This window comes from Rhipicephalus sanguineus, chromosome 1, assembly GCF_013339695.2.
Source record: "Rhipicephalus sanguineus isolate Rsan-2018 chromosome 1, BIME_Rsan_1.4, whole genome shotgun sequence".
Classification (NCBI taxonomy): domain Eukaryota; kingdom Metazoa; phylum Arthropoda; class Arachnida; order Ixodida; family Ixodidae; genus Rhipicephalus; species Rhipicephalus sanguineus.
In genome coordinates, this window is record NC_051176.1 from 221,100,055 (window position 1) to 221,126,134 (window position 26,080).

At 45.4% G+C, this 26,080-nt stretch overlaps 1 protein-coding gene across 1 annotated transcript in view; it reads left to right on the top strand.

The window, feature by feature from the left end:
• LOC119372661 (adenylate cyclase type 2) overlaps positions 1-26,080 on the top strand; it is a 597,485-nt gene that overhangs the window by 384,062 nt on the left and 187,343 nt on the right. The window contains exon 5 of the mRNA XM_037643118.2: positions 2,695-2,846. Coding sequence (XP_037499046.1) covers positions 2,695-2,846 — 152 coding nt within the window. The remainder of the gene's footprint in view (positions 1-2,694; positions 2,847-26,080) is intronic.

The following is a 26,080-nucleotide window of genomic DNA, read 5'->3' on the forward strand; positions in this document are numbered from 1 at the left end:
AACCATTTTCAAATGGTATTTTTCTCAACTACCTATGGTATCATGCTGCCACGGTTCACAATTACATATACATCTATTATAGATAAGTTGATTCACGGAATCGTTCTGGTGGCTTCCTACGCTTTCGTGTTATATCAGTTCAGTCGAAATGAGTAGCACTGTACTCTTGAAAAAGAACGCAAAAATTATGCTTCAACGCTTTGTATTTTGTCATCTATGAATGCATAAGATGGATCCGACTTAATCTTCTCAGTTAGTTTCCCATCCGTGTAAAGATAATTTCGAACGCCGTTACCAATATTCTTTCATCTAAAAGCATTTTAAGTATTTTAAGTGAAGACTATCATGTTTGTTTAAATCGTATACACTGTCATGCAAAGCGTAATGACAGCCACGCGAGCGCAACAGCCGTGCCGCTGTCCCAGCATATGTATTTCGAGTCACCGTGACAGTTAAAAGAAGCGAGAGAGAGAGAGAAGAGAGAGAAAGGAAAGGCAGGGAGGTTAACCAGAGGAAGCCTCCGGTTTGCTACGAAATTTGTGTTCAAGGTGCAAGGTAAAAAACTTGGACGAACACGAATGAAATAAGGTTTCTACAAAAAATAACCAAGGGGTTAACGGTGGCTCTTCTCGACTACCAGTCTCTTCTTTGCAGGTTAAAGGCCCGTCATATTACTTTATTCTTTATTTCTTTCGCTCTTTTGTAATATGACCCATTGTGGGGCACTGTCGAAAAGGATTCCACCCCGACTCATATATCTAAGAAATGGCGGATTTGTGTTCAAAATCTCCAACTGCCGCTTTTATAGTTGCAGAAGCGTAAAGCTCACAACCATCTGCGAGTTCGTCTTGAGAGGATTCGCCTTTCTGCGAAAAAATTTCGACCAGCAGCGCAGCAGTAGCCGAGTGTTTTTCAGCCTTTGTCCCCAGCGTCAGCTGCTCTTGCGCACGCAGACAAAGAGACTGGCGTTCGGCATTGTGGTGCTTTGCACGATTGCGAATGAGAATATATGAGCGCGCATGTGTGCCGTGCGTATAAAGGAAGGCTGTCCTTCGAATTTCTGTTCTCGCTATTCCTGCTTCCATTTCTCCAACGTTTGATCTACTTCATACTGTGGTTATAAAGATGGCTTTATTTTCTAGAGTCCAAACCTTAGTGCTGTAGAGATAACGGCGCAGGGAAAATATGACAGAGAGACGCAGAAGTTCCGAAGGAGCTGAAGTATTTGGTATCAAAATGTTCCCTAACTTGTGGTATGCCGGTTTTATGTGCATAGGCCCCGCCACGGTGGTCTAGTGGCTACGGCGCTCGACTGCTGACCCGGAGGTCGCGGGATCAAATCCCGGCCGCGGCGGCTGCATTTTCGATGGAGGCGAAAATGTTTGAGGCCCGTGTGCTTAGATTTAAGTGCACGTTAAAGAACCCCAGGTGGTCTAAATTTCCGGAGCCCTCCACTACGGCGTCTCTCATAATCATATGGTGGTTTTGGGACGTTAAACCCCAGATATTATTATTTTTATTATTAATTTTATGTGCATAATGAAGGTTCTGGTCTTGATGTAGTGTCTGATTTGTCCAATTTGGTTTCGTCCTCCATAACGCCTTCCCCCCTCCTTGCTTTAACGGCAAGTAAGCGACGCTAAGGGTCGGGTCGCATAACAATAAGCGATGAGTGCATTAAGCGCAAACTGTGCGCCTTCCAAGGTGCTGCTCACTGTGGATAACGATAGTGACATGCGTAGATTTCCTTTTTTTTTACTGTGAATGCGTCACACTGCCTAAAAGATTTACTTGCGTTATCGCTAGGCGCAGGTCACTCCTGAACGTGTTCGAACCTTCGCGAGTGTCTCCGAATCTTCTTATCAGATTGTGCGCATGACGCGAGTGGTTCAGTTTGTTCTCGAACTTAGGTTATTACGCTACTATCAACGATAACGCTGGAATGTACAGTCGAGCGCGATTTGAAGGTTATTGCTTTAGTGTCGCCCAAGAACTACTACAGCGCCATGGCCCAGAATCCTCTTCCGAGAAGAGGGAGGTATCAGGCAAGCTTCACTCACTTTTTGCTGTTCCTTAAGCTGCGATCACTCCCGTGTGAGGAAGGCGCATTTTCATTTTTTTATGACAACGCGGTATATTTTGTTCAACTTAGCAAGCCATTGAAACGAAGCAGTGTTAAGCACCAGCTTTACGAGATTTTTCCCAGTGATTTTGTTATCGTGCGCGGAGATAAGAGCCAACGAAGAATACACTTGATCGCAACGATTGGAAAGCTTAAAAGAAAGAGACTTGTAGAGTTCGTCTTGGGGGCGATTGTTGTAGCATGGAACAGCCAACGAGGGCGAGAAGAATGCTTAATCTTGATTTTCACCGTTCCGAAACGTGCCGCTAGGCCCCTGGGATGCTAGGCCGGTCGACGCTCTCGCGATAGCCTTCATATCGTGCTCGACTGTACGACGCCTCATATATACATAAATGCTGACGTGTTTACCCACAGAGTAGATTGTCGACGACCGACGACCGTGCTCGCCGCTGTCATTGTACTGTGAGCGCTTCCTCTTCTCGGCACAGGTTCGCCCAGTAAAGCGTTCAATATTACCGGTTTGACTGATGCATTCCTCACCGTCACAACGATGTGACAATAGTGTCAAAGACGATGCGGCCACCCGAAGGGTTCTTTGCTTTCTCCCACAGGAACAGCTGCTGCTCAGTGTAATTCCTGCCTACATCGCAGCCGAGGTGAAGCGCAGCATCATGCTCAAGATGGCCGACGCCTGTCAAACTTCCGCGAAGAGGAGCCGCCAGCGCTTCCACGAGCTGTACGTTCAGCGCCATAACAACGTCAGGTGCGTGCCGAGCATTTTCACTGGCGCCGTAGAATGTTATGCCGTACGTCCGGGCGGCGTAACCAGCCGAAATGAAACCTGTCTGCTTACGTTCTTTCTAACAGCCAGTAAATATCCAGAACTGAAAAATACTTGAAGACACCCGTCAAATGTTAATTTTCAATCTCCTGTTATTTTATAATTCGAAGGCGCAGAAAAATGTACTAAGTGAATACAAAGCCTACTGGTAACTTTTCATGCTTGCACAAGAGAAAGGGAGTATACTGTATCATTAAGGCATGGTTGCCTTTTTTAGCATTCACCTGACAGCTGGCAAATTCACTTAATCTTGCCTCTTTACAAGCGTAAGTGACAGACTTTATTGACACGAAGTCTCAAAGAAAAGTATGCCAACATATCAAGGAACGTTACAGCAACGTTAAATGCAGTTTTAAATTCTACGAACTTTCGCGCCTAAGCCGCATGTTTGTACAATAAGAAGAATAAACAACGGCGAAATGCCGCTTTGCCGACAATCTTTTATACGCATCCTCGCATAATCGTCTCAACTGTAGGCACAAGCTGATGAGAAATCGCATGAGTTCTGCTGCAAGCGCCTTAGAAGAATTTTCGGTATGACCTCGGCGGGCCGGGGCTCTTGTGCTGAGACGCGCTGGCGTGCACGACATCGTGGACCTTGCGCAGCAGGGGACACGGCTTACCCAGGATCCCCGCGAAGTCGTCCATGTCGGCATCCCAGACGGCCAGACCCGTGCATACGGAGGTCAGGACGGCCTTGTCGGCCATACTTTCCTCGTCCTCGTACGCGACCCATTGCAGTTCTTTCCTGGCGAACGGGCAGTGGCCGTAGTGGTGGTAGGAACGCTTCCAGCCCTCATTGCGGAGCCTCTCCTGCACCTCGACGTAGCTCAGCAGACCGGTCTCGTTGGTGCGTGCGCCAGGCGCACCGGGCCCCGCGGCCGCGGCGCCCACGCGGTGCAGGCTCCTGTGGCGCAAGGTAAACGAGACGCCTGCGAAGGAGACACTCAGAACTGTTTTGCGGAAGTCGTCTGTCTCGAGCGTCAGGTCGTCGAGCACGCGCATTAGGCCGTACTGGCCTTGGTGCCACGTGCGAAGCAGGGTGCGTACGGGCGTTGCGCACGTTGCCAGCGGAAAGCGGCGCGGGTCGACAGACCGGTGCCCGTCCACCAGCACCACATCCAGGTTCTCGTAGACAGACTGTACGTAGTACGAGTCACGCCGCAGCCGCGTGTTCATGGGCAGCACCACCGACACGAGCAGGCCGTCGCGCGTGTAGGAGTTGCGCAGATCGGCCAGCAGCACGGTGAAGTTGACACGGTGCTCGTGGCTCGGGTACTTCCAGTAGATGAGCAGCCCTTGAAAGTCGTTGCGGCGAAGCCACTCGGCCGAGTTACGCACGAACGTCACCCGCGTGCGCCTTTCCTTGACGAGTGCGACGAACCGTGGCCCGTCCTCGACACTGCCTCCAAGGCACGCCCATAAATTCACCTCTGGCTTCGAGCGCTTCAGTCCCACGAATCTGGATCCAGGGAGGAACAGTGGTCAGCATTCAGTTACAGTCGACGCATCTATCCCTACAATCTTCCAGCGTGATAGATCGTCTCAGTAAAGTATAGCGTTTGTGGTGACTTTGCGAGCTGACGTTACAAATTTTGTACAGTACTCATAGCGCAAGTTGCGAGGAACCATTGACAAACCTTGTCGAGTCTGCTTACTATTTACCCGCAGCTCTGACGCGATGGCTTTTACTTGCTGCTGTTTCTGAGGAAGTGGATGCACTCGCGAGGAAGCGGATGAGGGGGGGGGGGGGGGGAGGAAGATTTCCATGGGGGAATGCAAGGAAGCTTGTGTACTTTTAATTGAGCGCATGCACATTAAAGACCTACAGATGAACTGATTTTAACTGTAGCGCAAAAAATTTAGCACGGTAGAAGGCAGATGATTCCTCCGCTAACAACTGTGTGTCTCCTCTCATGCTACGAACGAAACGGGGGGGGGGGGGGGGGATTGATTGACGGAGGCTCCTTTTCTTTGTTAGACACAACCTAATGAAACCAACTGATAATGAATCTACGGAAGGTATAGGGAACATTATTTGGAAGTTTTTTTAACGGTAGTATAGTAATTATGGCATAAGTGGAAAGGAATTAAAGTGAATGAAAAATCAACTTGCCGCAGGTAGGGAACGAACCTGCAACCTTCGGATAACGCGTCCGATGCTCTGCCATTTCAGTTACAGGTTGTAGGCTCGGTCCCTACCTGCGGTGAGTTGATTTTTCATCCACTTTAATTCATTTTCATTTATGTCATAGTTATTATGCTACAGCTAAATATCCTACAAAGAATGTCCCCTATACCTTCCATAGATTCATTATCTGTTGGTTTCATTAGGTTGTGTATTTCATGCTACGTATTCTTTCATTATATTTCAAAAGAATAATAATAATTGTTTTGGTTTTACGTCCCAAAACCACGATGATTGCGACCTTCGGGTCAGCGGTCAAGCACCATAACCACCAGAGCACCGCGGCGGGTCGACATTTCAACATAAACACAGGTGGCAAAATTATTCAAGATTCCTTCACTCCAGATTCCTCGTGATAAGATCACTGTGCAGTTTAAGGACGCTAATTCCATCGCCCCCGCTCCCCCTGCCCGTTCAATTTGATTTTTGCGTACTGTTCTTTCGAAATGCATGTTGAGCGTAAATCAGCATAAATCGCTGTCTGCTCGCGCTTGGATTATTTGATACGCTTCGTATGGGAATGTTAATGTTACCTTAGTAGAAAACTGGACCGCGCGTTTACATTTGCTTTCCTTTAGTTCTTCAGTACTTTGCGCTGTGTTCTCAATGGGTCTCTCAAAATGTACCTTGCGCTGAACGACCCCGTATGGAGTGCTTCTTGGTGGGCTTACTTCTGTTTGACCAGTGGGATGCACCGTTAGCTCATCAGGGAAATCGGTAGACGTGAGATCATAAAAATTACAAATGCCGACAAAGCGAGGTTCTGAAAGCGCGTGTGGCGGATATCTACGGTTTCAAATATACAGCCGATGCTCATCGATTGGCCTTTGCAGTACGTCGGAGGTTAGAGAGGTAAATACTTAAAGCCCAAGCTTGTGCTGGCTAGTCAGGATAACGAGCGAAATAACCCTTACCGGCAGTTAATAGGCCTCAACAATTGTCGTACGTGCAAAGCGCTGACATACAACTTCGGTAATAATAAAATTAGGAAAATACGATTGCACTCCGTATATTTAAACTCGGGAATAAATTAGCTTAATGGCACGTCGCATCTTTTAAGTGGCCGTTTGCTGTCGACGGGCGCCTATCGTTTTATTGATCGGGAAGCTACACGCTTTGGTAGTCCGCGGCTTCGCGATTTGCATTGCCGTCGCACAGCCATTGGTATCATAGTTCCTCTGAAAGCAAGAAATGTAATTTAAGTATAACTTTCTGGGTTCACTTCCCAGGCTGGTGAAAAATTGATGCAACGGATATGATTGGCACTTATGCGCTTGCAGCCGTTAAGCCTTTGCATCGATTAGAAGACTTAGCAAATGACATTTAGCTGTAAAAAATTGCCGATCCTTTTCTGCCTCCAAGAAGGACGAGTAATTACCGTAGGTCTTTTGTACATAAAAAAAATACCTCGGTGGATCTTTTCAAGTTTGACTTATAAATTTGAAATTGCGCACAATACAAGTAGCCATTACATTTAAACCCCAATTTACGCATTGTGACCACAGCACAGTAATAACAATATGACATACTGATCTCGGATACGATCATGTTGTGTAAGGTGTTCAAGCCGATTTATCGTGTGGTGCTTTGTATATTAAGACTAGTGTTTCTTGCATTAACACTAACACTGGGACAAAAGTCTGGGTGTGATTAGACAGCAATATACGTTAATAAATAAAATTTATTAAAACTTTCTAGTTTCTTTCTACGTACAATTGATAATTTCTCGTAGCAAATAATATTTACACTTTTACGGAAAAACATTAAAAGGAGACGATTCTACTTCATTTCGGAAGTTATCTTGCGCACCCTCCAGGGCGCTGTCCTCGATCTCCCTCTCTCTTTGCTTTACGGTCATCACTTACCGCAGAATATAACTGATCACATAGCTTCCTATGCACATGACTATCCTGAAGATCATTTTGTTAACAATCAATCCTCACACTTTTGATAATCCTTCCATGCCTGGATATTGAACATATAACCTCGAGCAAAACCACGTCTAGTTCATTTACCAGGTGTTAGTGCAACAAGACAATTGATGCTTTTATCTGAGCGTCGCCTACGCTCAGCCCCGTGCAGATGTAGATAGCCGAGAGAAAGCAGGGAGCTGAATAGATTTCGCGTTTTTGACGAGCGCGTCTTGCCGAGACGCGGTCAGCTTGGCTGCAAAACGACGGTGAAACCGAGTGGACGCACCTGCACGCTCCCGTCAGTTGACTTCATAAGCGGAGCGAGAGACGCGTTCGGCGTTCCGCTGCTCGCACGATCGCTCTGCGCACGCGCGTGACAGTTCCTTCTACACGTTTGTGTGCAAATCGCTAGCATACGCAGGTCTGACCGGAGCGGATCGCAAACGCTCAGCTAAAAGTGCCTTTTGCTGGTTGTACTACGGCAACTTTCGTAGCCTGAGTTCTTTTGGATTTTTAAACACCATAAAAACAAGCAACTGTACCGTTTCACTTTTTTTATTTCTGCTTGTGCGTTCTACTGGATATCGAAATACCACCGGCACACATAAACGAAATAGGTGTAAACCTACTTTTGGGTAATTGTAGGTCACTGGTGTTAGTAACCGAACAACACGGTAGTGATTGTCATGGTAGTAAAGTTACTAACTTGGCAGTTACCACATAGGTAGTTCAACGTTGCGGCAAGCATTTACTACCTTAAAGTTGGTAAATACCACTGCTCCTTTTTAAGACTACATAGCGGTTTGTAAAAGCAAGGGCTAGGCGATTCGCATGCTGAGCAACGCCATTTAATTATACAAAGAGCTCTTACGGGCGAAACGCTTTGTGGCATGGACTCCTCGTCTGTGTTCGAAACTTTTGCATACTAGAATAATTATCGGATACGTAACACAGTTACTTGCTGTAAAACTCGATATAAAAAAAGCAATCTATGCGTATTTCCTTCCCATCCACTTTATGGGCATCGGCTTGCTGAGCAGATTACAGGCACAAGGCATGCGCTACTGGGTACGTCTCATTGTGCCCAAATAGATAACCAGAACAAGAGGGAATAAGTTGGCAAGAGAAAAAGCTGAACTCGGGGGCTAAGGAGAAGTCAAAAATGAAAACAGCAAGGCACGCAGCTATGTGCTGAGAATGACTACAAGTGAACAAAATGAGAACACGCCCGCTAAGCAAGGAACGTTTAGCTATATATACAAAAATGTGTGATAATCTGCTAGCATAAAATTGAAGAATGCGGTTTCTGAGAGGCGCGTAAAGGCACATTTCGGTCGATTCATTATTTGTAATCATTTCCGTGATTAGCCTTACGCTAAAACCTATGTACAGTTATCAAAGCAAATCTTAAAGCAAATAGGCGCACTATGGGAACAAGGACAAACGGGAGGAACCGACGACACTATTTGCTTTAAGATATGAACTGTTACCAACTAGCCCAAATGGCTGTTTTGCTATCAAAGCAAATTCCGCTGAACAACGACTTTCACGTGAGCGTGGGTCCGATGAATTTTTTGTACAGTTGTGATTTCCTTTACGTGTAAATGTTATTTAGGTCAGTAGAGAACTTCGATTTACTCGTTGTATCTCTCGATATATAAATAAAAGAGACCAAGGCGATACAGACTTCGGAAACGCCGCGTTCAAGCCATTCTGCTGAGCTGTCAAAACGTTTGTTGATACAACAGAGAACCAATACTATGCGGTTCTTTTCAACCGAACTGTTTAACGTTTCAAAACGTATATAGAAAACGCTGCCCAGAGAACGAGCACACGGTGCCAACCAAGAGTGAAGCGTTTATGAACCGCTTTTCTTCGTTTTTTTTTTATTCTGGAGTGCTCGGTTCCGCTTCCCCCTTTTTCTTTAACCCCTCCCCCCCCTCCTCATACTTATTGCCTTTAGTGTGAAGTGCGGCTTCGTCCAGCGCCAGACTCGGGGTTTGGGCCCTGAAGCCACGAAAGCTTGCGGCCTCGAGCACGAATGGAGACACTGCGGTGCTATTCTGTTCTCTGCTCGCGGAATTGAATTCTACGCGGAATTAATAAGCCTATACAGCGGGAGCTCTTTTACTATTATCTGAAACCAGGCCACAACACAGCTGCAAAATTCAATCCGAAGCTCGTCAGAGCAACATCAGGCGACCTCTTCGGACGCAGTGGTGGTGCGATTCCGCTGCTTTATTTCTTTACATTGCGGCTACCCGCGGCATCGGCAAAGCTACTGATTGAATTTTGACATGAGCCCAAACAAGGTACGATTAAGGCCCTTTGTTCTCTATATCTCTTCGATTTTGGAAGCTCCTGCTCGCTTCCTATTACGGATGAAGTTTCATTACCTAATAGATATCCTGAAAAACGTTTCGCATCGAGCAATTCAATTAGCTGCGCTGACATTGTCATAGCACGGTTTACTAACATAAACACGATGCAGTGGAATCGAATGCGCTTTCTAACGACGCAGCGTGTGCAGCGCAATAGCGGAAAGGAGCTCGTTTCGCAGAAATTCCGGTGTCGGCGTCGTTGGTTGTGAGCGAAAATTCGAGGTAGGTAAAAATAAATAAACAATAAAAATATTCGGTACAAGTTGGCATCGAACAAAAGCCATCTGCGTGGAAAGCAGGTGTTCTACCACAGAGTCGCGCCGGTGGTTCAAACTGCTTCGAAAAAAAAAAGGAAAGAAAGAAACAACCCTATATGAATGTCATGTATACAGTGCGAGGAGTCTCCTTAACGCATGTTATATCGCGTGGCGGAAGCGTAGAATCGCATCAGGCGTCAAAAAATGTGAAGTGTGCAGTGAGTGGGTGGTTTAAACGCCCGCCCTTTACAAATCGCTGAGGCATAATTAATCATTATCAGCAACAGCATCGCATCAAGGAAGTTTGCAGCTGCGCAGGTGCGTGTTTTGCTACGGACAGACGTTCTTTTTCTTGCGGCGCGGTTGAGGTGTCCACCGAGAAGCGAAGCCAGGCTAGCGATTGAGAGTGAAGACGCACACATCCGGCGTTGTGTGCGTCTGCCTTCTTTCTCGTGTCCCTTGGTTTTTCTGGCATTTATTCAAGTAACATGAACCAACTGGCTCAGATATCGACTCTTCTGCATCAGTTGAGAAGGCGATGCGAACGGTGCCCGATTACGCTATCGCGTTCTACTCTTGAAGGCAAAGCTCAAGCGTCCTCAAGTTATTTTAGCAAGTTATCCTTCGGCAAAATTTGGGGGTGCGCCGCGATAATTTCAAATCGGCCATATAAGCGCAACGATAAATGAAGACACGAGAATTCGAAGGCACGTTTGCTTACCTGTACGTCATGGGCGTAAATGTGCAATTGATTTCTACGATTCTTGGATTTTTATCTTGTTTTCTAATAAAAAAATAGCCATAGCGTTCATACGGGGAGCACAAGAAATGTGACCAGACGAACACTTCGATCGTGTAATGGTGATGGTTATCGCTTTGAGTATGAACAGATTAGCCGAAGATCAAGCTGTGTTATTTGCAAATAGTTCAAATGGCAGGACTGTGATAGCCAGGTATCATGAAAAGTGATGTAGTAAAGGATGCTTGGAACATTTGAGTGTAATGACATACTGTGGCACTGGTCAGTTGTGTTAGGAGGTGAAGATATGGCAATGCAAGAGCGCATTCATATTTGGTAGCTGTTTTCTGACATAGACAAGGGCATGTTACATATCACTGAAGGGGGCATTTCTTTGAAGAATAGATTAACTATTCGTGACAAGTTCTGGCGCACACGGGTACACTAGTGAAAACGACTTTCCTTGTTTTATGATAAGGTAGACACTCAGACGTCAGGTAAAACACACCTTTCAAAGGCTGTCAGTGGCAGCGTGAGCGCTACCCTTTTGCTGCTTACTGCAAGTGACGCGCGTCAGTGCTTGCCTGCTTTGGCCATTTATCCTAGACTTTGAAGCGTTGGTTAGAAGGACACTTCTTTTTACATGTGTTTGTATACATCCGCACAGCCTCTTCGCTTAAGCCATAAAATTATCCCATCGTAAGCCGATAAGACTAAACCATATTGTTAGCGTCGCTGTTACGGAAGCTATAGAAAGAGGCGCTGCTTCTACTTAAAATTAATTAGATCCAACAGACAAGAAAGCCAACAAAAGCCTTTCGTTGGGTTTCTTGTCTGTTGGTTCTAATTAATGTTGTGTCTAGCAAAGGAAAAACGAGCCCTTAAAATTCCCCTTCTTTCGTTCGACTTAAAACGCCATTTTATGCGAGTCGGGATGAATCAGGCTCCGCGAGATAACGCGAAATTGTCCGAATAATAAAACAAAATGTGCGTGACTCGCCGGCAATCTGTGGCTACAAAGTCTCTTGAAACGAACTCAAAGTAACGCTCAGGGATTTAGGATCGCTAATTGGTTATCTTACCTCACTACGGTTGTTGGGTACATCGCGCGAGTCGATGTTTTTCCTCAGCTAGCATTCTGGATCGAGTTATCAATGAATCGTTGTAAAGAATATTGCCCAGCATGTTTCTTCTGCTCGCGCCTCTGCTAAGATTTTAAATGCTCATTCCAGTACTTTGTCATTTGTTACCACGACTCACGTCTCATTTGATGGCGAACTGGCGCTATAGTGTATCATAAAACGTGATGGCAACTCTTGACAACACGCAGAATAATAGCGCACCATGGTACGGCTACTTACCGCAATGTCAATGACCAGTATACCTCGTGTGTAAAATGAAATAAACGCAAAATAGGTGGCACGTGTTTATCTTCTAACCTATCATCCTGGTCATCTCCCGTAAAACCAGTTTTCATTCGTGTAATAAATAGGAGCGTGAGAACGAGATTAACACTCCTTTTAGTTATTTCTAGGGCTTTTTAGGCATACAGAGAATTCTTCGGTTGAAGGCGTATCTCATTTCGGCTGAATCAGCTTAAAGCATTCTGTCAACCTCGAGTCTTTACAATCATATCGGTCCACCGTGCCTGATTTTGTGTTTAGGGGCGTCGGAACATTGACGTACCTTTTCAAGCCTTCCTCGAGAAAGTCGTACTTTGGATGCTTGCTACGAATGTTGGTGGACGTGCCGTCGAGGCCGACAAAACCGTAGACGACGTCGTCGCAAAAGTGCACTTTCAGGTCTTCGATGCTAAAGTTCATCGACGGCTGGCGCTCCGAGACACGATTGTTGTAGATGCAGAAGACACGGCGCTTATCGGCCACCGGCCGTAGCCGCGACTGCATGCCACTGGGCAGCGGGCCCGACAGCGCGATGGGCCCGTCTGCCTCCTCCTCGACGGTCAGTTCGTGCATAGCCTTCCTGCAACAGACGTCCGCCGAGGGTAACTATGGGAATCAGTGGCCCAGCGCTTGTCAACAGCTTGCAGCATCCCCTCCCCTTCAAATTACCGCAACTGTACGCGGTTTAAGTTTCGGCTAGCTGGTATGACGCATGTTAAAAGTATAAAGAAAACACCCCCCTTGTTAGCATATTCAACTCGTATTGTAATACTTTGAAAGCCTGCTCTTTGAATGACAGCCGTGCACAGCGCAGACTATGGTTATTAGTGTTATTATCATTATTTATGGCCTTAATTACGTGCAATATCGGCGATATCATTATGAGGTGTAGTTGGGGACCTCGGATTAAGTTTGCATACCTGGGCCCCTTTAACGTGCACCTAAATCTTAGGACACGGGGGTTTTTGCATTTCGCCCCAATCTAAACGCGGCCGCCGGGGCAGCGAACCGAACTTGTGCCCTCATGCTTAGCAGTGCGACGCCTTGCCTGCTAAGCTACTAGGGCGGCTCCACAGCCCATTGAAGGGTGAAGCAGCCTTTGTTTCTGCCTTCTGGATATTTGCCCTTCCTCAATGTCTTTTAAATTTCACTGCACTGCACTAGCGGGACGTAGCACGCACGCACGCACGCACACACACACACACACACACACTGCATCTCGAGGCACAGACTGAACTATATATATATATATATATATATATATATATATATATATATATATATATATATATATATATATATAATCTGTCAGTGTCTCGAGACGCAGCTTCCTCCTAATAGATATATTTAGACGTGACATCCCCAATGCATGTAAGCAGTGGAGTGTAGCATGTACAAGGACAAGCCTGAATGATTTGGGTGTCGGCCTACCACAGAGGGTGCATACCGATGTCTCAACAGACGCTCCACCCAAAGGTGAGATTGGATGCACGACTTTTACAACCATGTGTTGGCGTAAGCGACAACTTGCTGTGGTTGCCACACAGCGAAGGCGCATCTTCTTATTGTGCGCACCTGTATGCGGTGTGCGAATGTAAACATCTGTAGGCTATGTTGCGTGAAACAAAACGTGTGCCATCTTTTGTGTTCTTCCTGTTCAACATATTTTTTTCTTAATAAACGAAAAACTTGTTAACTAAAGAACATTTGTTTTTATGTTTATATAGTGTTTATATAGTATGATGGCTTTCTGTGGTCATTATGCTTGGGTTTCCTGCTTACTTAAGCAAAGATGCCGCCACTTGGTTTCAGCAAATATGAACTATTCTTCGTCAGATAATCCTAATTTGTCAGTCAGAAGGAAGACAGCGGTTTGTTATGCGACGTTTTGTGGCTGCATACAGTTACTATAGAAAATGAACTATGTTGTGTGATACTGATACCACCGTGCGAAAGTTTGTCGCTGTCGTGAAGGTCATTTAGACACCGGCTACCTGGCCGTCTGCAGTGATTCAGAAAGCTGGGCAAGCTCTGTACTGCAATCATAAACGCTGCGTAAAATAAATTGCTCATTTCATATATTCCATGGCCTATAGCGTCGGTATTCTTAGTTTCCCATTGTCGCAAATATAAGCGCTTTGTCGAGATTCCCCGTCTACCACAAAAGGCGTCGGCGCGCCTACGGATATAGCGTTCTTGGCACTTCACAATGATAGCTTTCACACTTGAAACACAATAAATTTTGCAAAGTTTCGCCCGCTTTCTCGCAGACACGTCAATGTTGGACGCTTATCGCTGCATTTCATCCACTGTGCGAAAACAGCGTGATTGGCTTATGCAAAGAATGTTGCCGGCCGTAGACGCACATGCAGCCCTGACCACTAAGCGAAATCGAGCGGAAGTTATTGCATCCCCGAAATTGAACAGCCCGTGGGGCAACGCCCACACTGCATACAACGGAAGTTTTGAAATGGCTTATTTCCTTCACGCGGGGCCTTTAGTTGTGTACAGTTCCTGGGCGGCACGTTTTTTTTTTTAATAAATGTGTTTACTTCAATAAAAGTTCCTCTTGCGCTCCATCGTAATACGGAAAACTGTATCTCTTGCCATGGAACATTATTGCAGTCTGTCGTACTACTTCGTTAAATAGCGTGGGGCTAAGAGTATAATCGGAGCCTTTAAACAGTGTGTTTTAAAGAAGAGCTCCACAGACAATTACATTTGTACTTGATTCAGTGCGCCATTCGTAAGCTATATCAATATTTACGTTCATCCTTTGATGAAAGCTGTCCATGTTAGATTTACACTGGCACTATTCCATATACTATTGATAAACCGAGCAGCCTCACATAAAAATTGGTAAGAACGGTTCAAGATGCACTTTGTCAATTGACAATGAACTGTTGGAGTGCTGAGTGCACTGGTGAAATCGAAACTGCCAGCGAAAAACACTGACGCTATTTGGGGTAGTAACATACGGGCAGAAGCTCCGCCCACCTAACTTTGGCTGCCCTGCCAGAGGAAGTTCTCGACAGGTGCAGTTTTATAAACATCTCTGGCAGGCAAACTGATGGAGCGCTTTAGGTGCTGTGCTAACTTGGAAAAACAGACACCGGCACACAGGTTTCCCAGGTGCCCCACAAGAAAGAGCTTCCAATTTTGTCAATTTAGGCCTGATTTTCGAATTTCTTGTGCAGTGTTTGCGTTATTTCTTGCGTGAAAGACATCCGCGGATCTTCGAGCGAAAAATTCGATGCGTGAAGGAAATCCGCACGAATTTTTCTTTGTATTTATGCTCGTGTATAACCGCGGCTGAAAAAAAAAAATCTTGTATCCATTGGGACAACAACAAATGGTGCGCGATCTCTGCCCTGAAACGGACGATGCCCTCTCTCGGCCGGAAACAAGGTGCCTCGGCGATAGAAACGGCCACTTGGCAGTGGCTTAAGTCCCGCTAAATCCCACGTAGCACCTGGCTCACCACTTCTCCCGAAAATATAGCGCGCATCTCGGTGTTACTGGCGAAGCACAGATTGAAATTTAGAAGAGCCGACGAACTTTATCAAGAGGGGCAACCCGTAACTCTGCGAAATGTCTGCAGATACTTAAGGGGTTTAAAAGAAGAAGCGAGAGCGCTTGTATATTTTGAAAATAAAGGTAAAAAGGAAAAGGAAAACGGGTAACAGCCCACGCCTTTTGCAAAATGAGCTCTGTAAGCTGGAGATCGGCAAATTTTCCTCTCCCGTCAGGTGGGCGACGCGTTGTTTGTTCTACGGCTTAAGCCTGCTGCTCGCACAGTTCATTATACGCAGCCGCGGCTTTTGTGCCGTATGACCTAGGTGCGTGGTCCGGTCGCTGACCTGTAAAGGACGACGGCCGTGACGGCAGCGAAGCAAGCACCGGCCACAGTCAGGACCCCGATGACGGCGAAGATAAAGATGGGGATCCTGCGCTTACTCAGCACTCGGGGCAGCTTTTCCACCCACTCGGCGGTTTCTGCCGCACGCGGGTTCTCCCTGGACTCCATGTCTGCTGCCGGGGACAGTAACGGCCGCCGTTGTTTTGCCGCGGTTGATGATAATGATGATTGCATTATCAAAGGCGCAAACCCACTATCGGGAATGGACCGCGAACCTGTCAGTGTTATTAAAAATTAAACGAATATTTAAATGAAGATATAAATTAAACACATCAGTGAACAAATTAACCTGTAATAGAGCTTGCATGAACAGGAAGTAACTTAACTAATTAAAAAAGAATTTCACCATCTCCAACTAAAGGGAACCATGTGCATGGGGACGCGAAGCAGCGCATTGGTCGACTTAAAGTTCCGTTTATCACGGGCACCTTGCCCGATGTTAACGCGTCCTTGCAAGTTGAGCACACCATGAATTCACTGTAGTTTCTGTTGCTGTTACTCGTCCCGAACTCTTGTCGGAGCACGCCACGCGGGTTCATCGCGCGTCTGCAGAATCTCGTTCCCCGACGCCATCACGTTATTGCTGAGAGAGTGTAACGGGGAGAGGCCACAGCGTCTTACCCAGCCCTTTACACAGGCCCGAACGCGCTAGCACGTGCCAGCGCGTTCTGACTAGGAAACAACGCCTTGGTTCATCGCGCGTCTGCAGAATCTCGTTCGCCAACGCCATCACATGATTGCTGAGAGAGTGTAAGGGGGAGAGGCCACAGCGTCTTACCCAGCCCCTTACACAGGCCCGAACGCGATAGCGCGGGCCAGAACGCGTGGTTTTGTGTGCGTTACGCCAAGCTAGGACAGCATACGGCAGCCCGGGCGCCTAAAGTGCTCTTCACGTATCATCATCAAGGCGGTCGTAGAATTAGAGGAAAAAGACTTCTCCTTGGCGCGAGCGCGCGCACAGATGGCTCTGCTAGGTGGTAGAAAGCGGACGGTCGCCAATGGAACTACGGACAAAGCCCAGCGCAAAAGCTGCTTCGCATCTAAAAATAATATTGCGGCATCTAGTACTGAGGACACCGCCCACGTGCAGGGACGACCATCATAGTCTGCTCCTTAAATTTTATTCCTCTCTTTGACGTCCCCTCATGGGAGGCCTAGGCCCGGCCACCTGAACCTGCTGGTTTCTGCTAATAAAGTTTATTTTTCCTCCTCCTCTCTCTGTCTTCAAATAAAGGAAAAGGTTCATGGGTGGGATTAATCGAACTCTCAGTAATAATATTTTATTACGAATATTCGTTTTTGATGTTCGATCATTATAATTTATTGTAGAATAAGTCACTCAGTTGTAAAAAAATGGACATATTACCAAGGCAACGTTTTTTGGGTAGCAGATGTAATTATGCACGGCTCGGCAAACTTTACTGCGTTTCGCAGTGGCGGAGATTACACTTAAGCTTTTTATCCGCCTTGTGGCACGTGTCCCCTCCGTTTCAATGGCGGCTTTGGTTGAGCTCTACGACTGAGTAAATATTATACCTCTCAGAGTGATATGGGCTCTCATTTAAAAAGAAAAGAAGAAATTTTGAATTACTTATTTCGGTTTTGGGTACCAGAGTGGTCTAAAAAATCTGTTCTTACGACCGACCACCCGACAATGCAGACTGCTGCATAAAAGCTCGGAAGAAGAAAAAACAGCAATAATCAAGCCGCATTAGTTAAACGAAAGCGAGGAGTTCTCGTTCTTTTTAGGGTGTTTGTTTTTTTATCTTTCCTGAAGGAGTCACGAACCACCCCTCGTGCTTGGTGAAAAAACACAAACAGCAGAAAGCAGGCGCCACTGTGAACAGCTTAATCAAATCTTACAGTCGTGCGCAGCAAGAACAGTTCACCAGCGGAGCGCGAGGATGCCACTTTCTCAAGTGCCGTTTCTTTATACTGAGGCCCGTTCTCACTCTCTTCGGAGGGCCCGACATATTTTGCGTCACACAGAAGACTGCAGTTGTTGGCCGACTGCTGGCACAAACCAAGAGCGGCGTCTGGATCGTATGCCCTTCTTGCCAAGGGGTGCCTCAACGTGCCGTGCGACGCGCTCTATAGTGTGCTAAAATTACATAGCAGTGACACTTGCGCCCTCTGGAGTAATGCGGGGAGAGAGCGATCGCGTTTCATGACGCGCGCGTGACGTATTTGTCATCCCTCCGTGCGTAGCTTCCAGCGCGCTCGTCGGGACGAGAGAAGAGAGAAAGCGGTCACAGCGTGCGACCAATCCCTGCAACTCCTTCCGCTCTTACTTGTCGGATTCGAGAAATTATTGTGGCGCTCGATTCGTGAGGCAATGAACTGAGATACTGAGGTCAATCAGGCATTACTTAGAAATGTGGTTCATGACCCCTTTAAGCATTTTTATACGACGATATAATACGCCTGTTATTATTGATCCTCGGGCATGACGATACTTGTGAGTCCGTTTGTGACTTGTAGTCTTCTTGCTTTCCACGAAGCGTCGCACTTTTTGCTCTACAGGGTCTCGTACAACGTTCAGCTAGTGTGTTCTGGGAACAGAATTCGTCAATGCGAAGAACCTGCCGAATAATGGATCCCACGCACCTCTGCTGCAAGCACCGCGCTCAGCATTCTTTGGGAACTAACGCCGGTTTCGCGTTTCTATGCAAAAAATAGTTGTGTGCACAACGCAGCGCTATAGGTACCCCACGTTGGTGCGTTGCTAATATACCCAACTGCCGGGGGTTTCGCGCGCTGCTGGTGGTGCCACTAGTACTGCTGGTACTGACATTATCAACACTGACGATACCGCTACCGTGCGCAGTAGTACTTGTAGTAGCGTGCGCTACTGCGTGGTGGTAAGGGGAGCACATTCTAGTTCTTCCCGGTCAAACAGCTACCGTTCTGAGACGGTCCCATTGAGACGGTGCACCTCTGGTCGAATACTCTGAACGGGGTTCTGAACTGTTCCTTGCGGAAGTGATGCTAGAAGGCATTCACGCAACGGTAAGCTATGGTGCAGGGAGCATGCATGCAAAGTAGCACTTGCATTTAGTGTCCTTGGCACGGTGGTAGGGAGAGGACCGCCCATAACACATAGTACAACGTGCTGCCACAAACAACGTCCTCAGGGAGGATGCTAAACGCATTTATAAATGGCATCCGGGGTTGGTTTGTCATGTTTTTATCTGAAGAGACTAGCCTTCACTAGGTTTCCTGTCTGAATCCCTGGTTCAAAGGAACAAAAACAATGTTTCACCTTTTAAAACGAAGATTGTTGTTTATTTTTTAAATCGGAATCTCCTGTTTTTGACGCTGCATAAACAAACACAAAATATTTCCAATACATTCAATAGTCAGTGCCGTAAAGAGGTCAAGTTTTACTTTCCAATAATGAGACTCTCAATTTTTGCGACTAAAAACCAAGATGTGATAAGGTGGTCGCGGTATAGAAGAGAGACACGAGATGAATCTTGGCCACCTTGGGTTCTTTGACCTGCATATAAGCATACGAGAATTTCCCTGTGTAGCGCCATCATTTCGATGGGGCTACACACGAAACTGAAAGGCCACTGAAACTGGGATCGAATCTGCGACATCGAGCTTAGCAATGCCACGTCATACATATAGCCCCTAAGCTACCGCGCTGGGCAAGAGGTATATGCAAAATGCACAGCATGTAATCTTGTCCGCAGCATCGGTAATCTGGCGCCTTGTATCAGAATCATTGCTTATTCCTAATTTAGGGTAAAGTCCCTCATAATGATATTGGGGTTTTCGGACGTAAAACTCCAACAGTTGTTATTATTAGTTTAAGGTAAAAGTGGCGGACTAGTATATAGAAACACTATGTACCCGAACAGTTGATGTTCTGTACGCGAAAGTTTTTTCTTTCTTTCTTTTTGCGCCTTTGGATAAACAATTTTCCTTTTTTTTTTAGGTCGCTCAATGAGTAGCGGACTGTGCAACAGAAACTGCAATAGATGTATTCAAGCGCACGAGTAATTGTTTGTTTTGACAAGCAATAAAAAAAGCAAGTTCAGTAATTGTTTGATTCTCAAAGTCAATTACTGCAAACAGAAAATACGAACTCGGGACTACTCAGTACGTTAGGACAACCTAAATTTCTCCTAAAAAAGAGTCATCGCTGAAATACTTAGAGGGCGACTCAATGTTCGTAGAAGCAAATAAAACTGATGCGTCAGGCATTTAGGAAATTCGAAGGTGCCCTCATGAATATTAAGGCGCAATAAAATCGCCACGTAAGTCATGAACGAGTTAAACATGCCTTCAACACACGGTCAGGTTCAAGTTCAAGTTTATTCAACAACGATGTTAGTTTATAGAAAAGTGTGTACAAGATTACTAGTACACAAGGAGCCCCAAAGTTAGGAACTGTCAGGGGGGCTCCCATACAGGAGGTTAGCGGGAGAAAAAACAAATATTCATCATTCAGTGGCTACGGTATCTTCGGTAAGAAAGAAAATGCGCAGTGCGAAAAAACGAGAGCAAGAAATGCACATATGTTTAACAAGGCAAAAAAAGGAAACTCTGAAGAACAAACAGTCGCAAGTTACTGAGAACATAAGAACAATATAACATGTACCAATTGTTATCGCTACAATCAAAAAGCAGTTGCTAGGATGAAGACAGTTGTAGGAAAAAATATTTCTTTACTTGGTTTTTGAATGCATGTTCCGTGGTTGATGATTTTATTATGTAATAACGTATGTTCGAAATGTTCGAAGGCACATGTGCATGACCCCTCGTGCAGAATAGGTTGACTGAGAACGTCAACATGAAATGTAACTTGCAGAACAAAATTTAAAAATATATGTATGAGTCCTTGTCCTGCAATTTAAACTCGTTTATTTTGCTTAAACAAACTCGACGTAACACAGAGCGGAAATTACAAACGACAAGTTCAGGGCTTCTAAAATTTTCTTTCGTAGCGGGTTACTGAAATACTAAATTACTGCTGTTTTTTTTTTTTTTTTAAGAAGAAACGTGGCCAGGATCCGGACTCACCTGCATTTCGGCATGCCTGATTGCGCTTAATTAAGATAAAAAGCCGTCTAATACGTCCCGTCTAGCAAAAATGCGTTTTACTTTCAGCGCTTTTGTCGTGCAATGAAGACACCGCGCTGTGAAAGCAATAAATGTGGATTTAAGAAGTTACTAACCATTGAGGTTACCGTCTACAACATGCTTTCTTTTGTAATATGCCATCTTATTCTTCTAAAGTAGCTGCAAGCGCGCACAAAGACGGATGGGATTTAGGGCTTCCAATTAACGCGGTATAGTTAAAACGCATAAGAAAAAAAAAAGAGTGCCCATGGAGAGCCATGTCCGACATATACAAGAGTAGTCGTGCTTCAGACTTTCCTTTTAACGATGGGCGCACAGTCACATCATCAGCACTCCCATGGATTTCTGTTCGCGCAGAAAACCAAACGAATTTTGGCCTCCGTGTTAGATCTCATGCATTGTCGAATTGCGAAATATTGAATTGATGTAAATTGAATAGTGAGCGCTTCCGTTTTATTCAAAATTTTCAATATTTCGACGTCCCTATATTCTTAAGCATTGAATGGCATTCATTTCGGTGCAAGTTTTGTGCCTTCATTATAAAGGACGGAACCAGCTCTTTTGCCACGCTGCATTATGCCTTGTGGTTTCATAACCGCAGGAATAGTCTGGGACAGTAGCACAGCAGAAAGAGAGAGAGAGAGAGAAGAGGTTTGATCGAAGATGCTGACAGATATTAGCCAAAGTGGCGCTGGTATGACGAAACTAGAGCGCTAATTTCTTTCCTTTGGTCTCGAAAAGCTAGCGATACCTGGCCCACTATTTATGTCGCACATCAACGACTTCGCTTCTGTAAAGTTTTTTTTTTTTGTTAATATTGAAATAAAAACATATCCGCTCGAACAAGAAACACGAGACAGCGACTGCGCAGTTTGCATCTACAGTTTTTAAAACGTATGCGCAAGAAGTGTGACGACTGTCAATCTAAAATATAGTGTATTTAACTTACTTATTTAGCAAGTACTTTCCGCCACTATTTGAATACTTACGAATGAATGTTTTCCCCAACGTTAAAGCTTTGTATCCTGTGCGCATATTTCGTGGTTTAATGATCTATCCCACATAATGGGAGACATCAGCGGTTGATTTTTAGCTTTACAGCGACTTCTTGCCATGCCCTTACACTAAAATATTTAGAGTGATGGTCAGGCGTGTGAAGGTTATAGCGCATCAGACTTGTTCACAACACATGATGTCTTAGCGGAAGCCATCCGCATGACGAAGGTTTAGTTTGGATGAGAATCTGCAACCTGTAAAATTATCTCGCGTCTGTTACCTCCCGTTATTGTGCTTTGCACCATCGAACCGCGGCTGCCGTGGCCGGGGATAGAACCACCGACCTCGTCCTCAGGAGGGAAACGCCAAGCCACGGAGGTGTTTGCGTGGCTGGCCGCGTAGTGAAAGTCCCTGCACACTCGCGCTAACTGTAGAGACGATTTAGTGTACGAAAGTCATAAAGCAACAATGTTACGGTTCGAACTTCAGAAAACTCGAAACGCTACGATCGCTTCTCCAGCATCTTCCGCATGCATAACTCATTCGCTCAGCATCTGTTTCACCGGATGCCCAGCTCAAACCAAAGCTTTGTCCTAGCGCTGCGCTTTCACTATATACATGTCACCTTAGTTCTTTCTTTCTTTCATTTTCTTTCATGATTTCGATAGAATTTTTTGTTGCCCCTTTCTGAGTACACCTGCAAAAAGTTCGCGAGCCTTTCTCGCTCTTACCCGACATACTGAGGGGACATTTCCGCCTCACTGCCGTCAATGTGAATACAATTGCAACGTTGCCCGCATACCTTGCTTCCAACTTGCGCGCGCACTTTCGCTGCATTGCCTTTTGATCATGCGTCCCTCATCATTTTCCTCTCCGTTCACTTGCTTCAATATCAGATTGAACACACGGGTGCACGTGCCTGGAAAGAAAATGGCTGAGTCGAGCGGCCAACAACAGGCGCCTTCCACTCGAGAATGGCAGGAAGGAATGGTGCTCTTTGTTCGCGAAAGAGAGAGAGAGATACGAATGCCTTTTTTTTTACTGAAAGTATCTACGAAAGCAAAAGCGTTTAGTGGGGTACTGTATAAAAAAAAGTCACAGTTTCGCCGCAAAGCCGAAGCAATGTATGCGATAGCAAGATATTGGAATGTCACACGAAGAACGACAAGCAGCTCGAAACTTGCAGCGCGCCACTGAAGCACACAGAAGGACGCTAAAAAAAAACCGCACAGGTATACACAGAACAAGCGTGAACTAGCAACTGTCACAGTTGTTACGTCTTTGTGTTTGAGCAGCGCGCTACAAGCGTCGACTATGCAGAACCCGACGGTCTTAGATATTTCTTTTTTTCTTTTAAACTGCGGTGCGTGGAGTCACCCCTCTGCGTCTCCTGCCACGCGGTGGCGTCTGACGCAAGGTGGGTATAGAGTGAATGTATAGAACTCTAGGTGTGCCCGGCTTTCTTTTTTTTTTCGTTCCACATCGCGAGTGGGTACAGAAAGGGGCCACTTTTTCGTGTGCGTCTCCAGGGCAGTTTTCGAATTCCGAGATCTGCGTACCGCCAGCGGTAAATGGTTTATATAAACAGCTCGCCGTTATTGCGCCAGCTGATGCATGGCGCGTGGTAGAGTTGTCTAACGCGGCGCGCTGCGGAGCGAGTGGTCGGTGGTTCGAATCCCCGGTCGGGTGCTTCGAAATTTTTTTCCTCACTGATTTATCTTTCTTTGGGCCTTCTTTATGTATATACATACGAATACTTATGCGGGACACGACGGCAACGGCAACGGCAAAAATCCGCCGAGAGTGTCCATGTAATTGCTATCGCAATAAAAAGTTGCTTCCGCATAAAGCCTTATGTATAATACGTGCGACCATTAGCAATGGTGGTAAAATATTAATCACTTGGAATCATGGAACGCAAGCTACAATACAAGCAATGTCGTCGAGGCAAGGTTCTGAAATGCGGCTACATACAACAGACGACGTGAAATAGGCATATTCCACTCGCACTCGACGGCGAGATTACGTGGAAAACAGGCTTAGGAAACGCAAGAAGTACGCATGCCAGAAAAAAAAATAACGAAAAAAAAAGGGGAAGCTGATAAGAAAATAAAGGGTACACGTTGAACTGTCAGTTCATTTAACAACAGAATGTCACGGCCACCCAGTCGTTAACCCTTTCAGTCCCAAATTAATTTATTTTAAATGTAAGCAACCGGTTTTTAAATTTTGAGATGTGCATGATCATGGTAATTAAAAAATGAAAAAAAAAACTTTGCTCACACTTTTCAATGAAGAGTAATTAACGTCGAAATAATTTAATTAATAATTATTCTTTAATAATACTTCCATTATTTTTACTTAATTCATTACTCAAACAATTATTTAGATGGGATAGCATAATGCCCAATAGCCAACATTCCAATTTTCGACGCAAAACTAAAATAAGTGCCCTATCTCTGCATGGTGAAAGAAGAAGCTGCCTCAGCGAAATGCGCGAGCAGTATGACCGCTTCTGTAATTTCTTTGTTCACAGGTGACCTCGCTTTGTTGTGCGTACCAGGTTGGCACCATACGTAGAACAGATGCTAAGTATGAGCTCTTGAAAAAGAACAACGCTTTATCTTTACCAGGTGCTTGCTGAGTGACCTAGAAAATTGAATTCCAATTGGAATCACTGGGCCTTAAAGGGTTAAAAAAAGCACAAAATTCTGGAAAATCCCACGCATTATGGGAATCGATTTCGTGCGAAGAGGTCAGTGAGTAGCTGCCTATGCCGCATTCTTCTTTTTTTTCTTTCTGTTTTTTTTTTTGAGCCAAGCGTTCCGAGCTGGTCTTTGCGTCGTTGAGTAGTGGTAATATCGTAAACTTACCACGCACATCGACTTCAGTGGCGCCTAAAGGGCAGGTTATGGTCCGACGTAACCTCGGCACTCAGGTTAGAGCACAGACGTAAGACTTATACAAAACGAGGGGCACCCTACGGTGCTATGATGTGCATATCATAAGTAGTGGTCGTTGTCACATTCCTCCGTGGTCGAGCAATAGTTGACTATAGCTTGCTGAACCATATGAGTACATATGTAATGTTTATTACATTGCTGTGAAAGCGGATAGCCTACACTGCAACCACTATTGACGTTGCCCTGACATGACGCCTGCATAGGGCCTTTTTCCGAATCTGTTTCAAGCCCTGGTGTGGCATTGTGGCAGAACACCTGGCTTCCACGCTGAATGCTTGAGTTCGCTTCTGGCTCGAACCGTGACTTTTATTCTTTGCGTCCATAGGGATTTTGCGCTCACCGACAACGCCACCGGCGCCGGATATTCTACGATATGGGCTCCTTAACGCTATCGCATTATTATTTCCAAAGCGTACTCTCGCCGTTCCTGGGTTGATATAGACCGTGAATCACGTGTCGCGCCTACCCGCATTCTACGGGCCATGGTATGCGGGTCTGCGCCACACGTGGCTGAATGAACAGGTTTCATGACGTACGCGAGATACATGTCACGCTATTCATGTCATGATCTCCTAATCGTGTTTGTCACGCACTTGTGTTCTCCTATGCTAAAATGGTATATATTAAGTTAAGGAGGCGACCATGAGAGCGCTCGGACATAGATAGATAGATAGATAGATAGATAGATAGATAGATAGATAGATAGATAGATAGATAGATAGATAGATAGATAGATAGATAGATAGATAGATAGATAGATAGATAGATAGATAGATAGATAGATAGATAGATAGATAGATAGATAGATAGATAGATAGATAGATAGATAGATAGATAGATAGATAGATAGATAGATAGATAGATAGATAGATAGATAGATAGATAGATAGATAGATAGATAGATAGATAGATAGATAGATAGATAGATAGATAGATAGATAGATAGATAGATAGATAGATAGATAGATAGATAGATAGATAGATAGATAGATAGATAGATAGATAGATAGATAGATAGATAGATAGATAGATAGATACTGTAAAAGTACTTTTGGTTCGCCAAGAAATGCTTTGCATTTAACAACGCTGTATCGACACACTTGCCATGTGGCACAAGCTCAAATGCCTCTTGTAATCTCCCACTTTCGCGTGCCGAAAGTCGTCTTATCAGACGCCGCTTTGCACACCGCACCAGTGTGGTGCCGTGCGCAGTGAGGTTGGTTGGTTGAGTCTTCCTCAGATACTTGAGGGGATCGGCCATGAATCGGACGGTGCATTTTTAGGAAATTAATTAGCTTGATGAAAG